The sequence below is a fragment of the Populus trichocarpa genome, chromosome 4, assembly GCF_000002775.5.
Source record: "Populus trichocarpa isolate Nisqually-1 chromosome 4, P.trichocarpa_v4.1, whole genome shotgun sequence".
Classification (NCBI taxonomy): domain Eukaryota; kingdom Viridiplantae; phylum Streptophyta; class Magnoliopsida; order Malpighiales; family Salicaceae; genus Populus; species Populus trichocarpa.
In genome coordinates this window covers 10,457,786-10,477,823 of record NC_037288.2, presented here as the reverse complement: position 1 = coordinate 10,477,823, position 20,038 = coordinate 10,457,786, and the positions used below count along the sequence as shown (strand labels likewise).

General features: G+C 33.3%; 2 protein-coding genes and 1 long non-coding RNA gene across 3 annotated transcripts; all 3 read left to right on the top strand.

Moving 5' to 3' along the window:
- Window positions 1-506: 506 nt before the first annotated feature.
- On the top strand, window positions 507-1,735 carry LOC18097679 (uncharacterized). Its single transcript, XR_002981184.2, has 3 exons — window positions 507-886; window positions 978-1,132; window positions 1,238-1,735. It is a non-coding gene; the product is annotated as an uncharacterized LOC18097679 (long non-coding RNA).
- Window positions 1,736-2,524: 789 nt separating this feature from the next.
- Window positions 2,525-6,456, top strand: LOC112327328 (serpin-ZX). The gene is made up of 2 exons (XM_024600113.2): window positions 2,525-2,781; window positions 6,114-6,456. Exons 1-2 carry the CDS (start codon window positions 2,525-2,527, stop codon window positions 6,454-6,456), a joined length of 600 nt encoding a protein of 199 aa, XP_024455881.2.
- A 9,028-nt stretch (window positions 6,457-15,484) lies between these two features.
- On the top strand, window positions 15,485-18,886 carry LOC18097676 (60S ribosomal protein L7a-2). Its single transcript, XM_006384212.3, has 7 exons — window positions 15,485-15,625; window positions 16,484-16,531; window positions 16,997-17,198; window positions 17,371-17,540; window positions 17,930-18,058; window positions 18,161-18,253; window positions 18,570-18,886. Exons 1-7 carry the CDS (start codon window positions 15,623-15,625, stop codon window positions 18,699-18,701), a joined length of 777 nt encoding a protein of 258 aa, XP_006384274.1. The 5' UTR covers window positions 15,485-15,622; the 3' UTR covers window positions 18,702-18,886.
- The last annotated feature ends 1,152 nt before the right edge of the window (window positions 18,887-20,038 follow it).

Genomic DNA, 20,038 nt, shown 5'->3' with positions numbered 1-20,038 from the left:
CCAAAGGCATAGTTTCTCCGGAATTTCTTTCAGCCCTATCCCATGAGATTTGTTTTATTTTTTCCTGAAAGAGTTCTCAAGAGGAAAACATTAACAGAAATAAAATCTGCAAAAAAAATGAATCACAAACTCCTTTTTTTTCATTTTATGAAATTCAGCCGAGTTTTTTGATGGGAGAGTACAAAGTTTTATCCAACAAAGAAAATGGAGTCCCTTGTGATCGCATGGTAAGAGACTCCATTTTCTCTCTTGGAAAAGACAATGAGCTTAATTTGTTGATCTTGGGAACTCTAAAAATTGCTAAAATAATGAGCTTTATAGTGATAAAACTGAATCTTTCACTCCTTTCTCTGTTTTTTTTTTTTAATTTATACTGAAAATCAGTACTAGTGGTCCGCTTGGAAGGCTCTAACCGAGCTATAGAAAGATGAAAGTTCAAGATGCCAATTCAACCAGTTTTTTTATTCGTTGATCCAAGGCTTAAAATATATTTATTCAAGTTAAGTGCCTTAAGTCAATGTTTAATTTCATACATAGAACTTGTGGTCTTTTGACTTTGAGCCCCTATATAAACTTGACTAAATCATACATGTTGTATATGATCAACGGCTCAAGAAGCTGCAAAGGAAGTCCCGCACACAAACAGCACCTCTTTCAACACAGACTCTAGTCTGCTAATGACAAACCAACTCTTGCTGAAAGAGATTGAAAAAGGGTCAAGTTTTGTGTCATCTCCTTTGTCATTCCATTTGACTTCGAGCCTTGTCGTTGCAGGATCAACAGGCAAGACTTTAGAGCAGCTTCTTTCTTTTCTGGGGACACAGTATTTGGGAACTCAATCAGTTGGCATCATTTATTGCCAGGATTACGCTGCCTGCCGAGGAAGGTAATTAGCAAAGTAGCTAGGCGCTGTTGTTTTTTACATTCGAAAGTACTCTATCTTCATAGGTATTTAGCTAACGCTAATTAATTTGCAGAAAAAACTGGAAAGAAACGTGCCAGAACATCAGATCCAACATTGTTGTTCATTAGTGGTGTTAGGGTCGATCAATGTTACAGCTTGAATCCTTCTTTTGAAGGGATTGTAAGAGAGGTCTACAATGCTGAAGCTGAAGTTGACTTTCTAAAAAAGGTGCCTTTTCTTTTTCTTTCTTTTTTTATGTAAACCATATATGGCAAAAAATGAGCCTAAAATGCTTGGTCTAACAATAAATATATGTTATGTTTGTCCCTCAAGCCTGATGAAGCAAGAGAAGGAGGTGAGTTTGTGGGCTGAAAGAAAGACGAGAGGATTGATCCTTTGAAGCTTACAAAGTGCTTAAACTGCCCTACCAAACTGGTCTAGACACCTGGCACTTTTCTATGTATTTCTTTCTTCCAGATAAGAAAGATGGCTTGTCAAATCTGGTCAAAATGATTAATTCTAAACCTGGATTCTTTAATCAGCAATTCAATCTGTGGAAAGTAGAACTTTCATGTTCATGATAAGGGAAGAAGCTGCTAGAACTGTGTTCTTCACTGGAGCTGTGCTTAACCCACTATCCATGTCTTGAAACATAATCTGATGGTCACGGTTTTTCATTTGACAATTAAGAAATAAAATTTCTGTAGTTTGCTCGTATGATGCTGCCAATGTCTACTTGATTTCACCTTCTTACATATTGTAATATGCCAAAACAGTGGTTAAAGTGGTTATCAATAAGAGTTCTCCACTAAAACTTGTGACCTATCACATTTACTGATGTAAAAAGTGCTGTTTCATCATCTAAGTCATATATGTTTCTCTTCAGGGTTAAAAATTCAACTTGCCAACGCAAAAACTTTTCCTGCCTCTTTATCCCCCTTCTTTGGCTATCAACTAGGTAAGGCAGTTGTACAAGCACAAATACTCTGCTTCCCCTTCCCTGTCATGCCTTGGTTGGTCATTCATAAGTCGAAATCGTAGTTTCTGTAAAATTTCTTTCAGCTCTGCGGATTGGTTTTATTTTTACTCTTGGAATACTTTATGCAATCATCCAAAACTACATACGTATGTAGTAGTCTCAAGAAGTTAATACTGGGACCTCTAGTTTTTGGCACAGGACATTCTTCGTCTGCCATACTTGCATGTGCAGGTTTGTTTTCGAGGTTAGATTTGATTGAAAGAATGGTAATCGACTCAATCATGCCTCAGTACGGAACTGATTGATTGACCTCTCAAATATTAGTTTCTCAGTCTTGGCCAGTCTGCACAGTGAAGATGTGATAGGAAATGCAGTTTTCTCGGTTGCTGTTATCCTTAGGCCAACTTCCACGCACCGAGACTAAGTCCATCTCTCCAGATTGATTATAGCAGGCCACCTTCTTGAGCTTCCAAGTTCAAATCCAAATACCTGTTCTCTTTCCTATTTAGTTTTGTTATCTTAGGGTTTTTCGGTTCTCTGTATGTATATAAGAGCATCCATATTCTGCTTCTTCCTGCAGCGGTACCCTGTATAACAAACTTCACCAAGTTAAACATAAGAAACATAATTAAGGAGCTGTAATGGGATCTCCAAGGAAAAACACCAGTACCAGTATCAACACAGACTTCAGTCTGCTACTGACAAACATAGTCCTGCTAGAACAGATTGAAAAAGGTTCCAACTTTGTGTCCTCAACATTGTCACTCCATGTGATGTTGAGCCTTCTTGCTGTTCTATCAGCAAGGAAGACTCTAGAGCAGCTTCTTTCTTTTCTCGGATCAGAAAGTGTCGAGGAAGTCAATCAGTTTTCATCACAGATTACAACCTCACTGGGAAGGTAAAGATTTTATGTAGCAGCTAACCTGTATCTTTAACTTTCAATATTGAAATGAAAGTACTTTATTAACTAGCCAACGTTTTTTTGTATTTCCAGAGAAAACTAGAAGCAAACGTGCCAGATCAACCGGTTCAATCTTGTCCTTTGCTAATAGAGTTTGGATTGATCAAATTAAGTTTGAAATGAATTGTTTATGTGGCAATAACGTGCGACTACACAACTAGCTAACAATACGTGATGACTTATGAAACAAGGTAGTCCATAGACACCACATTGATGACTTCTAAGATGAGTGATTTAGACAGCATTAGGTGATGTCGTTCTAACATTTTAAAGGGTTGTGGCATGAACATTGATTAGTGAGCTAACTTTTTCTTTTTTTAGCTTGGCATTTAACCCAAGAATCTCCATTCAATTGGGCTTTTAGCCTAACAAGTCGCTTGGTTACCCAGATGGGCAACTATTCAGTGGACTAGACCCTAAATAGTTGATTGGTCAAGTGGTTTTGACCGAACAAATGTTGTTAGGCCTCGGCTATCGGATCATGGCCCAAACAGCCTTGGTCAAATAGAGTTGTTCGGCCTTAGCAATTGGCTGCCCAACAGTTGTTTGATCTGACTAGATGATAGGATAGCAACTCTGATGCCTCATTCTCTTACTTCTTTTTGCCACAACAGTTGCCCTCTCTAGTCTTTGAAACTACATGTAATTTTAAACATTTAATTTTTCCTCATCAAGCTTGAAGAGCACTAGTAATTTTAGTTCTCAAGTTGCTTTTTTTTAAGAGGTTGCCTAAGGTGTGTCCAAACAAAGAGTATGATACGATGAGGTTGCTCATGCTCAAATGAAAAATCAGGCGGAGATGTTAGAGAAAACATGGAGAATATTCACAGAGACTTTATGGTTACTCAAAAAGTTTATAAGCTTGGAGGTGCAATGGCAACTGCTAATTTTGATATTAGAGTTAATGGAGACTGTACCCAAGTAGAGAAACCTATTAGAACACTTTATGCTCGGGCAAAAGACATGTTTTGTCAAGTGTTATGCTAACACTAATGGAGGTTCTCCTAGGTTGCCCTTTAGTGTCTGCACTGTATTGGGGTTGAGTGTTATACTCAGTCTAGAGAGAGAATTATAAACATTTTATACTAGGTAGAAAAAGAGAATTCATGAAGAAATTGTCATGATAAATGTTCAGGGAGATCTTTATATAGAGAGAAGAAGATTTCGTATAAAGATATGAAGATTCTTCCTGGGGATCAATTTTTTTATAGGAAATGTCTAAAAATCAGGTCAGGTCATCCTATATCCAAATATAGATCATATTTTGTGGGAGTAAATAATTGTATGTTCTCGAATAGGATGTTTTTAACCGAATAAGTGGTTTATGCTCTAACCAAAAATCATTTGGAGACTTTGTAGTTTGTATAGTATAGAGACATGAAGATGGGTAATATTTATAAAGAAAAACATATGGATATTAATTAGAGAGACAATATTTCTTTTTAATTAAAAATTCCTTACATAAATGGAGGTACAATTCCAGAAAATTATCTAATCCTGGGCACCATATTATAGGATGTATTAACCTCTTTTTCTTTTTGTTCAAGTTATTTCCTTTTTTATAAATTAACTATTGAAGGTAACCTTGACAATTATATTTTCTATCTCTTTTTTAGGGCATAACAATCCTTGGTATCGTGATTATTGTCATGATGAAAGAGATAAAATTTATTAGGTTGCATGTGTTTGAGTTACTTTCAATTGAAGGGGGTATTGTACAAATTCTCTTTTCTTAATAGAAGCTAATACTTCAGTGCTTGTGGTATTCAAAGATGTGCTCATGAGCTGAGAAATTACAAGACGATGATGAATGCATCCTTTTAGGTTATTTTTAGATTCCTTAGGACTACTGGGAGATTAATGATGATTAGGAGATTCTTTTCTGATCTATTACTAGAACTGGGATTGCCCTCTCAAGTTCATGATCAAAGAGGAGATCAGGAATAAAATTCTTTATTGGAGCTGTGATCAACACTGAAAAGCTCTTCCTTCTTGAGTTACAGAAGATAATGTGGGAGCTAAATATTCATTAAAGATGCATAATGATTCACACAACTAAATCCAAATAACAATGGGTGGTAAAAAATAATAATTGAAATACGAATTTTAATTTCCAATACGAACCACGCCAAGTTGATTGTGTTGTAAGAGATCTAGAGTCAAGAATTTTAATGGAGTTGCAACAGACAAACACTGCCCATTTCCACACAGATTTCTGTCTGTTAAAGACAAATCAAGTCATGCTAAAACAAGCTGAAAAGGGATCCGATTTCGTATCCTCTCCTCTGTAACTCCATGTGATGTTGAGCCTCGTTGCTGTAGGATCAACAGCAGGCTTTAGAACAACTTCTTTCCTTTCTGGGATCGAAGAGTATTGCCGAAATCAATCCATTGACTTCACAATTTATTATTTTAATCATGTGTCACACGCCGAGGGAGGTGATTTATGTTACTCTTATCAGTGTACCTGGTAACAAATATACCACAGCTTCTCCAACCTTGTTGTTCATTAATGGCATCTAGGTCGAACAGTGTTTCGGACTGAAGCCTTTTTTTGAAGAGGTTGCAAGAGATATTTACGAAGCAAGAACTGAAAAGGCTGACTTTACAAACAAGGTAATGTTTCTTAGATTGTCTTGAATGTTCATGTTTTATGACATTCTGAAATAATTGTAGTTTTTTCTATCCAGAGATTAGTTGGCCACGTATCAAATGAATAATAGTATCTTCTTAAAAATAAGATTAAAAACAATTGATATGTTAAAACAAGAAGATCGGCCATATATAGTGATCTACTATTAATCTATTATGCTTTCCTCTGAAGGCTGATTGAGGAAGAGGAGAAGTGAATTCATGGGCTGAAAGGGCAACAAGAGGACTAATAAAGGAAATCCTCCCGTCAGGATCTGTAGAATGCAATAGAGCACTCATCCTTGAAAATGCGCTGTGCTTTAAAGGAGCATGTAATCAATAGTTTGATCCATCAAAGACGGGACATCATGAATTGCACTTGCTTCACAGGCACACAGTCCTCTTCATGACAGGAAAGGAATATGAGCAATATCTTTACCGAACCTTTGATGGTTATAAGGTACTTCAACTTTCCTACCGAGTGTACAAGGTACCAGGAACTTCTCGATGTTTTTCTTTCTCCCTGACGAGAAAGATGGCTTGCCGAATCTAATCAAAATTCTCAATTCTAAACCTGGCTTCTTCAACAAGCAATTCAATCTGTGGTGAGAAATGATTTCTGATTTTTGGATCCCAAGATTCAAATTTTCTTTTGATTTTGAAGCCTCAGAAACCATAAAAGAAATGGGACTTCAGCGACCCTTCTACCCTGGGGAGCTCAGAGAGATGGTGCATTCTTCCAACAATGAAAGCTCTATCTTTCAAAAGTCTTCCAGAAATCATGTATTGAAGTTGATGAGGAAGGGATCGAAGCTACTGTTACAGTCTGTTAGTGCTGCTGCTACAAAGAGAAAGACTTGTGCTCCATATCCAGCTCCTAGTTTTGTAGCTGACCATCTTTTTATGTTCATGATAAGGGAAGCGGCTGCTAGAACTGTGTTCTTCGCTGGAGCAGTGCTCAACCCTCTCATAATGTCCTGACTGCATTGGTAATTGAATGCTGCATGTGTTCTTTCTAAATTTCAGTATCACATCTTACTGCATGCCTTTTTCTATGCATTAGTATCGCATAATGCGCAATCTTCATCACTGCTGTTACGCAAAATGCCTGGAAAGGCCTTCGTTGGTCAATAGCACTGATTAATGTTACAACCACCTTCAAAATGTATCTTGCATGTAACAATTTTGTCCCTTTTATGCTGGACAATACTTAATTAGATCATAATCGCAAAAGTACTCGCTAGCTAGTTAGGAATTAGAATTGAGCTTCCTGTGATTGATTATGTATGATGGTTTACCAGTTCAAATCAAATGTCCAGATCTGTACAATTGCAACTTCAATACCTGAACAGCATTATCACTAGTACTGAATGTTACATGTCGCAACAAAATCAAGATGGCAGAGTCCAACTCTGGCCTTCTGTTCCTTGCACGATACAGAAGGAGATGTGAAGGCTGAAGATTCATCACAGATGCATAATGATGCTACGGATAGAGGTTTTGAAAACAATGGCAAAAGTAGAGATAAGCGTGGATTGATTAGATGATGAAAGTTATTCAGTATGCATCCTTAAATTCCCTTATATGTGGCGGAACATCATCTCATGTTCATGATCAAGGAGAAGAAGTCAGGAATGATATTCTTTAATGGAGCAGTTCTCAACCCTTTCTTGGTTTCTTGAACTTGTGCGAGGACAATGCTTAAGAAATGAAAAATCTAGTCCTTCCGATTTAAGTAGAAAAGAAGATGTGAGAGCTAAAATCTCATTAAGTTTCCATAGTGATTCTCCATTCGATAGGTTTCACTTTCACAGAGGTTTAGCTTTGTCGATATAGAATATGGGAAAACAACAAAAGGAGTGTCCAAATCTGGCCTGCAGTTCCTTCCAAGTTCTTGAAGAAGATGGAGATGGCAAGAATTCATCAGCGATGCGTAATGATGCTATAGATAGGTAGGTTTTGGTGTCCTGTGGAGTTTTTGTAAACAAATGTTTTGTTTCATTTTCTGCTGTGCTAAAACATGTTGTTAAATGAGCAGGCTCGGATAATAAAAGTAATCCAGAGAAGAAACTTCACTGATTCCATGAGACACAGACTATCCATGATTAAGCTTGGCTTGGCAATCTTCCAGGACATCCGGGTTATATCTAGTTTGCTACTTGTTTTTTTATGAGCTGCCTTCTGTTTTTTATGGGATGTCAACTTGTTTGTGCAAAACAACAGGAATTACATCGGTCTTTTACCAAAACTATCACAATTTGGTAAAAGATTGATGATACAGCACAAGATAGGAAAAATACTAGGGAAATATCACTTTTTTTTTTTTTTTAGTTTAACATGGATGTCCTGGCCAGCTTGCGCGCACCTCGACTAATCCCACGGGCCCTGAAGTTAACGACCATGTAAGCCTCTAGTGGTCATCATATGAGCAACCCAGGGTTCGAACCTGAAACCACAGAGGGAGCAAACCTCTTGATCCCAGGCTTTTACCACTGGACCACCACCTAGATGGTTAATATCACATTTTTACTTGACCGCTAATAGAAATTGCAGTTGTTTCAAATAACTGTTAACACCAATAGCGATTATTCAATCAACAAATCCTAATGTAAATAGCAGTTGTGTTACAGCATAATTTTAGCCTAAACTCAATTCTAAATTTTACATAAAACAAAGTTTAAACTACCACACCAAAGCCTAAACTCAATTCTAAATTTTACATAAAACAAAATTTAAACTACCACACCAAAGCTTAAATAAAGTTATAAATTACCAAACCTCAAACCCATAACTGAGAATGCAATATTTTAACATCATTTTTATTTGTTAATTATAATCTCAAATTAATAGGTGTTATTTTTAAATATTTTTTATTTATTAATTATAAAGATAATTAATAGTAGCAATAACAAAAGATTATAATGTGTATTTTTTAACTTGTAAATGGATTATTTGAGTTTTTAAACAATATGTTCACGATGTTCACCTATTAATTAACGATTTTAAATCATATTTATCTAAAATAAGTATGGAAATGCTTAATATGTAAGACAAAATTAAAATCAACATGATAATTAACTAAAACAATATTACAAAAGTGATAATAATAAAAATAACTCTTAACTAAAAAAAATAACACAACATAATTATACACAACATAATAAAACATTTAAGCCTATCGATATCTTCTGCAATGACGAGTGGATAGGCTAGCTTCATCAATAACACAACTTCTACATGTCTTTGTGGTCTCATCCTCTAAGACAACTTCATATAGGCTCAATGCCTCTCCTTACAAGTCAAATGTAATATGACATGTCTCAAACCAAGTCAAATGTAATAACGTGCAAGTCCATCATCATCATCATCATCATCGAGATCACGAAGATCAACCGCAGCATATCGACCATCACGTAGCAATTGTCCAACCTATGATATTCAATCAGTTTAGGCCAAATTTATGGCATTACATGCTTAATACCAGCATGCCTATCCAATAATATACATATGCCACTACAGTCACTTATAATATGATGTTGAATAAGTAGTCAAAATCAGTTTTAGTTGACGTTATTTTCTTCTTCAGCTAATGCATAAGCCAAAGGAAAAATCTCATTGTATGCATCAAAAGCAATTGCAATCAATAACTTTTTACTAAACCTTCCATATAAATAGGTGCCTTCTATACTGATAATTGGCCTAGAAGACTTGGACCCCTCAATTGCATGACCAAATGCCCAAAAAACTCTACCCAAAACAATTATTTCACAATTAAGTTGTTTATTATGCTTCCACTCAACAACTATCCCAGGATTTGATTCTTGTAAAGCCAGAAGCAATCAAGGTAATATTTCAAATGAGTCCTCATATTTTTTAAAAGTTCCTCAAATATTTTTTGTTTTGCAGCTCATGCCTCAAAATACAAAATTTTAAACTTATAATGCAATTTGACTTCTTCTTATATACTGGAAACAATATAAGTAAGGTTATCTTGAACAAGAGTTCAAATCATTAATGCAATAAATTTTGTATCAAGCTAATGGTGATTTTTTTTTTATGTATGTATTACTACATATGAGTTTACCTTTCAACTTTGCTATATTAAAGGAATATGATCTTTTATGGTATCCCTCATGCAATTATCATTGATATTCAGGCGCATGAATACATTATAATTGAATAAATGTTTTGTTTGAGCGATAAACTCGATATCAAGTGAATGTGCAAGTGTCATTGCTTAACAACATTCATCAAATCATCTTTGGTTCTAAAATTTTATCCAACTATCAAATCACCATTACCAGATGATTTTTTATTATAAACAAACCAATCATTACAAACTATATCATCAACTCTAATATCATCACCAGATTCTAGAACAAGAGACCTCATTACCTCATCATCATTTGATGATTCAACTAAACTCATGACAACCTCATCTTTATTATCATTAGGTTTAGATAAGTTATACCTACGTTGATCACAATATGCAGTTTTATTCCTATTATTATAAATTCTCGTGAATCTATCTTTCAATTTCCTAGACGTATCAACACCAGCTGAATGTGATAATTGTCTAAGTGGTCGAGCAGATATTGGTATAGATACATTAGTATCTCTATGCTTTATATTATATGATCTTCTAAGTTTAGGTTGATTACTTGCATAAACTACATCATGTTCGTTCCACTTTGGACAAATAATTCCATCATATTTCTAAAATCCATATCACATACAATCGGTATCGAGAAATACTGATGTTCCTCCAACAAGAGACCTTCAAGTGATATCTATTTCAATATCATTATAATTCAACCCAAGTCTTCCACATATGATTTTTTTGGTATCTTCAAATGACAAACCTCTAGTAGCATTGAAGAACACGGTACCTATCAATATAAGTGAAACTATTATTCATATCAAGAACAATATTACCATCATAATGACATAACATAAAGAAGTTTGAAGAAATATTTTGTAAAATAAGAATACTTATTTCATCAAAATCAAATTATCTCACAATTCATTGCAAACTTTAATTGCTACTACTTTGACCTTAATAATATCAATAAAAACATATCTAGTTGCATCAATTAAAAACTAAATAATCTCAATTGAATAAAATCCCTAGTTATGACAATTTTTTACCAAATTTCAATGCAGACTCTAGTTGCCATGATTTCGACCATAACTTTATTAATAACATCAATTGATTAAAAAATCTATCTAATTGTATCAATTCAAACAATATTTATCTCAATTCAAACAATTACATTAAATATGGCAAGTAACCCAATAATCAATTTAAAATCTAATTTCTTTAGTTCATACCTACTTGATTCCATAAATAACATCAATTGTATTAAAAACGCATAAGTGCTACACTCAAAACCTAAGATTATCTCAACATCAATCAAAATACCTAATTATCAAACACAACACAAATAGTTATAAATCAAAACTCAAAATTTATCAATTCAATAATGAAACCCATAAAACTAAGAAACAATATTGTTGTTATACCTTGATTTTTTTTCTAGGTGGCGGGGAGGTTGTTTAGGCCAGCAAGGAGGCTTTCAAGTTGACGGTTTGCAATAAAACAAATAGTATATAGACTTGTGAAGACAAGGGGAAGATGATTTTGGTGTTTTGGTGGAGGATTGAAGGCTCTTTTGGGCAATTTCAGGCTAGTTTAGGCAAGGGTTTTGCAGTTTTTTAGGGTTTTTTTCTTTGTATAAGCAGCGGCCATGGATAACAGATGGGGGATTATATACCCAACGTAACTGCGATTCTGAATCGCGGTTGTATTATGTAACTGCTATTTAGAATCGTGATTACATTAAACTTATGATTCTGAATCACGGTTTATAATAAAACTATGATTCAAAATAGCTATTGTATTTAAAAAATGTGATTCTGAAAAGTGGTTCTATTAAACTATGCTATTTTCCCAAAAAAATTCTAAATTATATCATTCATCTAAAACTTTCTTACGATTGTGTCAGTTTCAAAAAAAAAAACATCGAATTATATCAAGTCATGCTTGGTGCAATGTTTCAAGACATGAGTTGTTTATGGTTCATAGTTATAAAATTTGGACTAGCCCGGGGTGTTAATCTAAAACCTAGATCGATCCAAGTTGAAGATAAAATAGAAGAAGGAATTGACCTGATAAAAAACTTGGGTTGACCTGCAACCTGATTAATCCGTTGACTTTTAAAAAAAATATGTTAAAATGATGTTGTTTTGATTTTTTTTAAAATAATAAATTAGCTCGGGTTACCCCTCTAAACTTAAGACTTGGGCCTTATCTCATATTGAATTTAATAATGTTATTCTGGTTATTTTAAGTCATTATGATTATAGTACCTTTAAATTACAAATTATTAAATATTTTTATTTATTGTATTGTAATAACTTGTCTTAATTTAACTAATTAAATTCTAATAATGCTAGATACTAATATTATTACACAATTACAATTCAAAAAATATATAGTTACTTTAAAAAATAACATAAATACTCTTTATTTCATAACAAGTGATTACCAACCATTAAATAGATTCACTAAATAAACTGCAAAAATTATCTTAGCCTTTCATAATTTAGATAATTGCTTCGTAATTGTAATAGTTGCCGACAATTAAGTATAATTTCAATTGAAAAAAGTTTTTTATATATATATTAGAGAAGAAATAAGATATTGTTTAAGTTATAAAACAAAAATCTTATTATTTCATACAGTTACTTCAAGTAACCATGGCAAATCCTTCAAGGTGCCTAAGAATTTTGGGTCGTTAACAAACACACTTTGTAACCCCACTTAATATATATATATATATATATATATATATATATATATATATATATATATATATATATATATATATATATATATATATATATATATCTGTGTGTGTGTGTGTTTTAAATATCAAGTAAAAGAAATTCAAGTTGATTTGATACTTTGGACATAACAATGGAGGGCCAAGAACAGACTCCTACGTACGGGAGATTTCATTGCTAGCTTCTGCTTCAATATTCCACATTTTTTTTTAAAGAAGCTGAGAAGGCATCAAATTTTGTGTTATCACCTTGGATAATCATTTTTTGTTCGGTTTGGTTTTTATCAAAAAAATAACCAAATCGAATTTTATTTTTAAAAAAAAAAACCGAAACCGAACCGAAACCGGGTCAAACCGACCGGTTTCGGTTCGGTTCGGTTCGGGTTTTTTAGGGCAAAAACCGGTTCAAACCGGTTTGGCTCGGTTTTTCCGGTTTTGGCTCGGTTTTCTCGGTTTTGGCTCGGTTTTTCCGGTTTGGCTCGGTTTTTTTTTCGGTTTTTTATCGGTTTCGGTTCGGTTCGGTTCGGTTTTTTCGGTTTTTTGTTTATAAAACCGAAACCGAACCAGCCGATTTTTTAAAAAATTTAATCAGTTTAATCGGTTTTTTTTTTCAATTCAATTTTTTCAGTTATTTTTTTTCTGATTTCTCGGTTTACCTTCTTCGTTTCATTGTATGTTGAGCCTGATTGCTGTAGGCTCAAGGGGGTCTCTCTGGACTATGTGCTTTCATTTCTAGGACTGAAAAGCTAGCATCGATGAGCTGAACTCTATGGCTTCGCAGGCTGTCACTTATGTATTATCGCCATCAAACCCCAGAGAGGACCAAACCAGATGTCCAATTGTCATTCGTCAATGGTGCGTGGGTGGATCTACGTTTTCGTTTGAAGCCTTCCTTTCAGAAGGTGGTGAGATGTACTGACTGTGCCACAGCCCAAGAGGTTAGCTTTGTAAATTAGGTAACGTTACGATCATTTTGATGCTTCTTTATGCTGTTCAAGTATTGATTGTGGTATTTCTTTGATTTCATGAAACCATTGATTAGTATAATGCTTCGTTTTTAAATATTATATACATAATGGAAGCTATGAAACAAAATTATTTGAAAGTTCTTAATAGTTGTTTAGAGATTTATTACTTGAAAACCTGATTTTTTTTTACTTTGATTAATTTTTTAAAGACTAGGTTGTTGCAAATAACAAGTCGTCTAATTGTCCGACCTTCAACGATAATCCATACGAACCACTTGTGAGAAACCTCCTACATTCCTATTTAGGAGAGAGAGATTGCAATGTCTAGAGTACTAGCTCTAATATTGTGTTTACATAGTTTTTCTGTCTGACAGACAATCTCCCTTAATAAGAGGCATAACTTATTATTTATAGAAAAATCTAAAAAACTCTATAAATTAGCAAAATATCAATTTGCTCAATGAATAATATTCATATATTAATTCATGATAATTTTAGAAATTAACTCAATTAAGTCCTTACTTGATTTTTCTAAGTCTAGAAATATAATTCATATATTAATTATATTATAGTTCTTAATTATTAAAATATATTTTAATCAAGTCATACTTAAATTAAATCATCGCAGTTTAATTTATGACTAATAATTCTTAATATGTGTGACTCATTAAGTTCCTAACATGTTGGCTCAAATATAAATTTTAATTTTAATTAAATAAATTAAACAATTAAAAAAGTTGAAGGGGGATGAAATTGAAAAAAATCTAATTTCATTAATTATTTCAAATAAAACAAATAGTAATAGAAAAAATAATGGAGACCAGGTCTAACCGATAAAAAAGATAACAATAAAAAAAATAAGGATCAAAGTTGATAAAAATTAAATTAAATTCTAAGGGATGAGATTGAAAAAGAATAAATAAAATAAAAATTCAAAACAAAATATATAGCAATCAAAATATTGAGGATCAAATTTAATATAATCAACAAATATTTTTTTATTTTTTAGAATTTTTGGAAAGTGTGTTTTATCTAAAATAAAAGAAAAACATTTTTTAAAAAATAAATTAAAATTTTCTTTGATTAAAAAATATTTTTTATTAATTAATTTTTCTAATGATAAATAAATATGATAAAGTTTAGGAAATAATTTTTAGAAAAAGAAACAAACAGAATTAAACTTGTTTGGCTACGTGGTAGCTTTCATGTTTAGGTGCTACAACAAGTATCAGTTGTTTGGTAAGTGATAAACCATTGTTTACTGTTAATAGGACCTACCAGAATTTGCAGGCGCGTCCGCGTGCCGCTGAAAGCAGCTCCAAGTTGCTTCAACCTGTAGACAATGGAGAGTTTCACTCTCCACTGTTCTGGCCCCATATTGAACCGGGTCCGACCCAATTAAAAAAATTATGTTATTTTATTTAATTGTGTTTTATTCGAAAAACTAGTGTTTAACATTATTTAATGACACTTCATCAATTAGAAGGAGATCGCTTGATGACGTAACATTTGCAGAATTTGATCGTAATTCCAATTTTGTTCATAATGATATTGTACCTAATGTTGTTGCGCGCTTATGAAACCAATAAAACTATAGATAGTTTAATGGAACAATAAAAAATATTTTATATTAAGTATTATTCATTTCATGATGTAATAGCAATAGTTAAATCAAAAATATTTAAATTAAAAATCATCAATATTAATATATGTCTTTTTTAGTTATTTTATAACCTCAATTTGAAAAGTATTCTTGTAACCAAATACATTAAATTTCTTTTTGTTCAACTACAGTTTTAACAAAACATATATTTTTTCAAACTAACCTCAACTAAAAGTATTTTTATAAAACAATTTTTTTCAAACCACAATCATAACAGTTACCACAATACCAAACACACTTTGACAGAAGTTAGAATTTATGAAAGTTAGGAAAAAATAGTTTTTTTTGTTGCAAATTTATCTATATTTCCACTAATTCTAAAGATAAATTTTCCCACTTAATCTATTTTTTTATTAAAACCAGTTTTAAATATTTTCCCACTATTTAAAATTAATAAAGATAAGAAAAGTTTTGGATTGATAAATAAAAAACTAGAAGAAACTAGGACTATACTTAGATAAGTAAACAGTATATTGATAAAATTGAAAAAACAATTTTTAGGGTTTGGGAGGCCTATGGGCTTAGCCTTACTCTCTCCAGTCCACGTAACAAAGAGAAAATAAAACCCTAACAATAAAAGGCAAGCCGCTGCAGCTACTCTTCCAAGGTCTAAGGCTCTAACCCTTCATCGGCAGAGAACTACCAGGGTTTCTCTCGATCTCCTCTTCCGCATGGTACGATCTTCACTTCTTGTATGCCCTTTTCATATTTTCATGCATATTATGTTCCCTTTGTTCTGTTTGGTTTCTTTTGTTTGTGAAATAAATGGTTTATTTTTTATGGATTTTGTGTGTGTGTGTGTGTGTGTGAATGGAGACTCTGTCATTTTTCCTCTCTACGTGGTATTTTTATTCTTAGTGACCCAACAGCTTAAAAACCTGCTTCAGTGGTGTTTTGTTTGTCTGTTGACAGAACTCTTTTTTTTTTTTTTTTTTTTTGGGGGGGGGGATGACAGTTCATCTGGGTGGATAATTGAAGGTTTGATATCAGTGTATATGTAGGGCTCTTTATAGTGGCAATGATATGATTTAGATATTGGTGAATGATTGCCAATTTAGTAATGAATCTGCAATTGATATGAGTAGCCCCAGATAAGCTATGTCTATTGGCTTACCATCGCAACCAATGCAGAGCTGTAGAAGTTTCAAGATGGGACTGTAATAAAATGCAGTGTACTGGTTAGAAGTTAAACTAAAAACGTTGCATACTACTCATTTCATTTTTTAGATGGATTTTCAATAAGCTCGGGAGCATTATGTACTTTTTGAGAAGTTGGAATTCTGGTCATTGTGTGGAACAGTTGTTTGTATTTACAGGCTCCAGACAAAGAATATAATCTGTTGCATGATCAATAATGTAACATTTTGTCATGTAGGTCCTGCTGCTTTTTTATTTGCTGTATGAATTACTACTGTTCATGCCTCAAATATTTTGAAATGGTGTATTGATTAAAATTTTCATTGAAAAGTTTGTGTTCTTAGTGTTTCTATCCCCACTTTTGATTCATTAGCTTGTTTTTGTACTTACTACAGGCTCCCAAAAGAGGTGTGAAGGCCCCGTTAGCAGCAAAGAAGAAGCCAGTATGTCTCCTCTCTCTCTCACTCTCTCCATTATATGTGCACACGCACACACAAAATAAGCATGTGCAAGTGAAAAGAAGGCAGTTTAATTTCCCAAGTGTGGTAGAGTCTTTCAATTCTTGGGAGTGTTGTCTACAACATTTATCTAAGTAGTTCACTGACTAACCTACTTATAGTTTAGTGTGTAATGGATCTATATTCTTCCATGGAAGTCCCTGTTATTTCCTTTTTGAATTTTGTAGCTAGCTAGATATGGCTAATGTTTGTCTCAACTATCCCCTTAATCTTATGCAATTGCATATATGAAATTGCTAAAAGTTGATAATACAAGTTTTCATAGATTATGCCCAGTTCTTAGAACTCAGATTTGATGAATCATAATTCTGCCCCCCTGTCAATTTTGGGGCCTTATGTGCTCTACCCTTGCAACTAAAGATTTGGTGCATTGATGCTGATTAATTACAGGAAAAGGTCGTAAACCCTTTGTTTGAGAAACGACCAAAGCAGTTTGGAATTGGTGGTGCCCTTCCACCCAAGAAGGATTTGACTAGATTTGTCAAGTGGCCACATGTTGTTCGTATTCAGAGGCAAAGAAGGATTCTGAAACAGCGTTTGAAGGTTCCTCCTGCTGTTAACCAGTTCACAAAAACACTTGACAAGAACCTTGGTAAATTTTCTATTCCTGTTACAGGGAACTTGACAAAATTTGATGCTAAAAATCACAGATGCATTGTTATCGATATTGTAGTGCATTGATAGAGTTCATTTTAACTACTGAAACTGCAGATTACTTATCTGGTACTGAGATGTATTTTTTCTCTCGTCATTTTGTGTTACAGCTACACAACTTTTCAAGTTGTTCCTAAAATATAGACCTGAGGACAAGGCTGCTAAGAAGGAAAGGCTTCTTAAGAGAGCACAAGCTGAAGCTGAGGGGAAGACTGTGGAAACAAAGAAGCCTATTGTTATTAAATATGGTCTTAACCATGTTACTTACCTCATTGAGCAGGTACAGATGTTGATTTCTAGGGCTTTCTTGATTAACTATGTAAATATTTAGGTAATGGATGATTTGGTGATTTGTTTAGCTAGTTTGATTGACCTATATGGGAGTTGTGTTATAATCATGATTGTGTAGGAGAAGATGGCTTTCAATTTGGTTTTCTACCTTTTCTTCTCTCACTCTCTTTCCTCTCATTTCTTCAGTTACTTGGCTGATTTTGCTGCACATTGATTTTTTATCTCCCTCGTTTATTTTTTGGGTGCCTTCCTTTCAACATTTTTTTTTGTTTGTTTCATGTTGTCATCTGACTTGGATGGTGAACATGCATGGCAGATTGATGTGTTTTTGTATAGGTTATCTTATCTTTTTCCTAAGACTCTACTTGATTCATATAGAACAAGGCCCAGCTGGTGGTTATCGCACATGATGTTGATCCAATTGAGCTTGTTGTTTGGTTACCTGCATTGTGCCGTAAAATGGAGGTTCCTTATGCAATCGTGAAGGGCAAGTCACGTCTTGGAGCGGTGATTTCTCTACACCTTTTCTATGCATTAAAAGAACCATTGATTTTTTTGGAAATTGGATCCTCCGGTACTATCTTTATGACTTGTATGTTTAAAAAACAGATTGTCCACAAGAAAACAGCATCAGTTTTGTGCCTTACATCAGTGAAGAATGAGGATAAATTGGAATTTAGCAAGGTTTTGGAGGCAGTCAAGGTAATATTACTACCATGTTTTTGCACTTTATATGTGATATCTCTAAAGTGCATCCCAAAGGAGAAAAAAGGTGTTTCAATTTCATATTTGTAATCCTCCTAGAAGATTAGCTTTATGTCACAAGGAGAGGCAACTGGTCCTTGATTTGCTTATCCCACAGTGAACTTGTTTGTTCTAACAGCATTGCTTTTGATGCTTGTGTGGTTTATTGATTGAGGTGGTTTCTTTCTTTGATTTGATATTCTATAATTTGTTGGCCACTCTTTTGAACTTCATTCTTCTTTGCATATTTCACTTTCGTTCCCTTTAACTGCAGGCTAACTTCAATGATAAGTTTGATGAGCACCGAAAGAAATGGGGCGGTGGCATCATGGGTTCCAAATCTCTGGCTAAGACCAAAGCTAAGGAGAGAGTCATAGCCAAGGAGGCTGCCCAAAGAATGTCTTGAGCTTCTTCTAGCAAGCTATTGGAGATAAGTTTTAGTCAGAAAGGAACTTCCGTGGATGATTTTAGCTCTTCTTTTTCCCCTGCAATTGCTCTGTTTGTTGTTGTGAACAAGTTTTGTATTGATTGGGTAGTTAAAATATTATCATGAGTAACATTTATAGTTTTTATGGAAAGAATGTTTTCTAAGTAGTTTTTTCCCAGTAATTTCAAATTAAAAATACCTTTTCAAACACAAAACGTTCACCTTTTTCATCTACCCTCTCACTCAATGCATGGATCCCCGGTTTAGATCACGTTAAGCCACGCTGATGACTTCTTTTTGCGAAGGCCCATGTGTGAGGGAAACAGTTAAATCATAATGTCAGCCACATTTTCATAGGTTAAGTTTTTCGGGTGGCTTTTTCCCAGAAATATTGTCAAGGAAACAGGAACTGTCAACAAGAATTAGCAAAATCACCATCTTAAAGTTCAACAAAAAAGAGATATTAGAATAGAACTATATGAATTTTTATTATTGTTAATTATATATGTTTTATTTAAAAGTAGATGAAATAGTTTTATTCCGTGAGAATTATATGAAAATTGGCATGAAAATATCTTTATTACTTAAAAAGTAATATGATGTTGTCAATAATAATCATTTGTTCCTAATGTTTTCTATGTCATGCATGTTAATATTGCTTGTTGTCTTTATCATATCATGCATGCATTATGATTTATCATAAAAAAAGTTATGGATTCTACTTTCACATTAACAAATAGAAATATTTTTTTTGTAATAAGAAATGATTTCTGAATTAAAAGCAAAACAATCAAGATTGTTAATTCAATTTAATTACACATGTATTTTAAATAGTAGAATTGAATTTAATTATGTGATTTAGTATTTTATTTCAAACATAAAAATTATAATAGATTATTAATTAAATTTAAATTATATATGAAATTAAATTTAATTTTATATATAATTTGGTTCCAAACAAGCAAGCAATTATGATTTGGAAGTCTATTAGTTGAGAACAAGAAGAAGAAAAACAAGAACCAAATTATTTAATTTTTTTAGGTTGAAAGTGAAGCACATTGTATATATGAGAGTCCTCACGGATGCAGATTTATGTGTGACCAAGTGATTTCATAATGCAAATCTCCCAACAACAGAGTGCACAAGTATTTCTAGAGCTAATAATTGTCATTGACTAAAAGGAGTAAAAAGACAACTAGATCTTTTTGTCCCCACTATACTGTATGTCAAGTTAAATTTTTCCTGACATAAAAAATATATATTCAAGAAATAATAACCTAAATCAACTCGTGTTAACTTGTCTAGCACGTAACTTA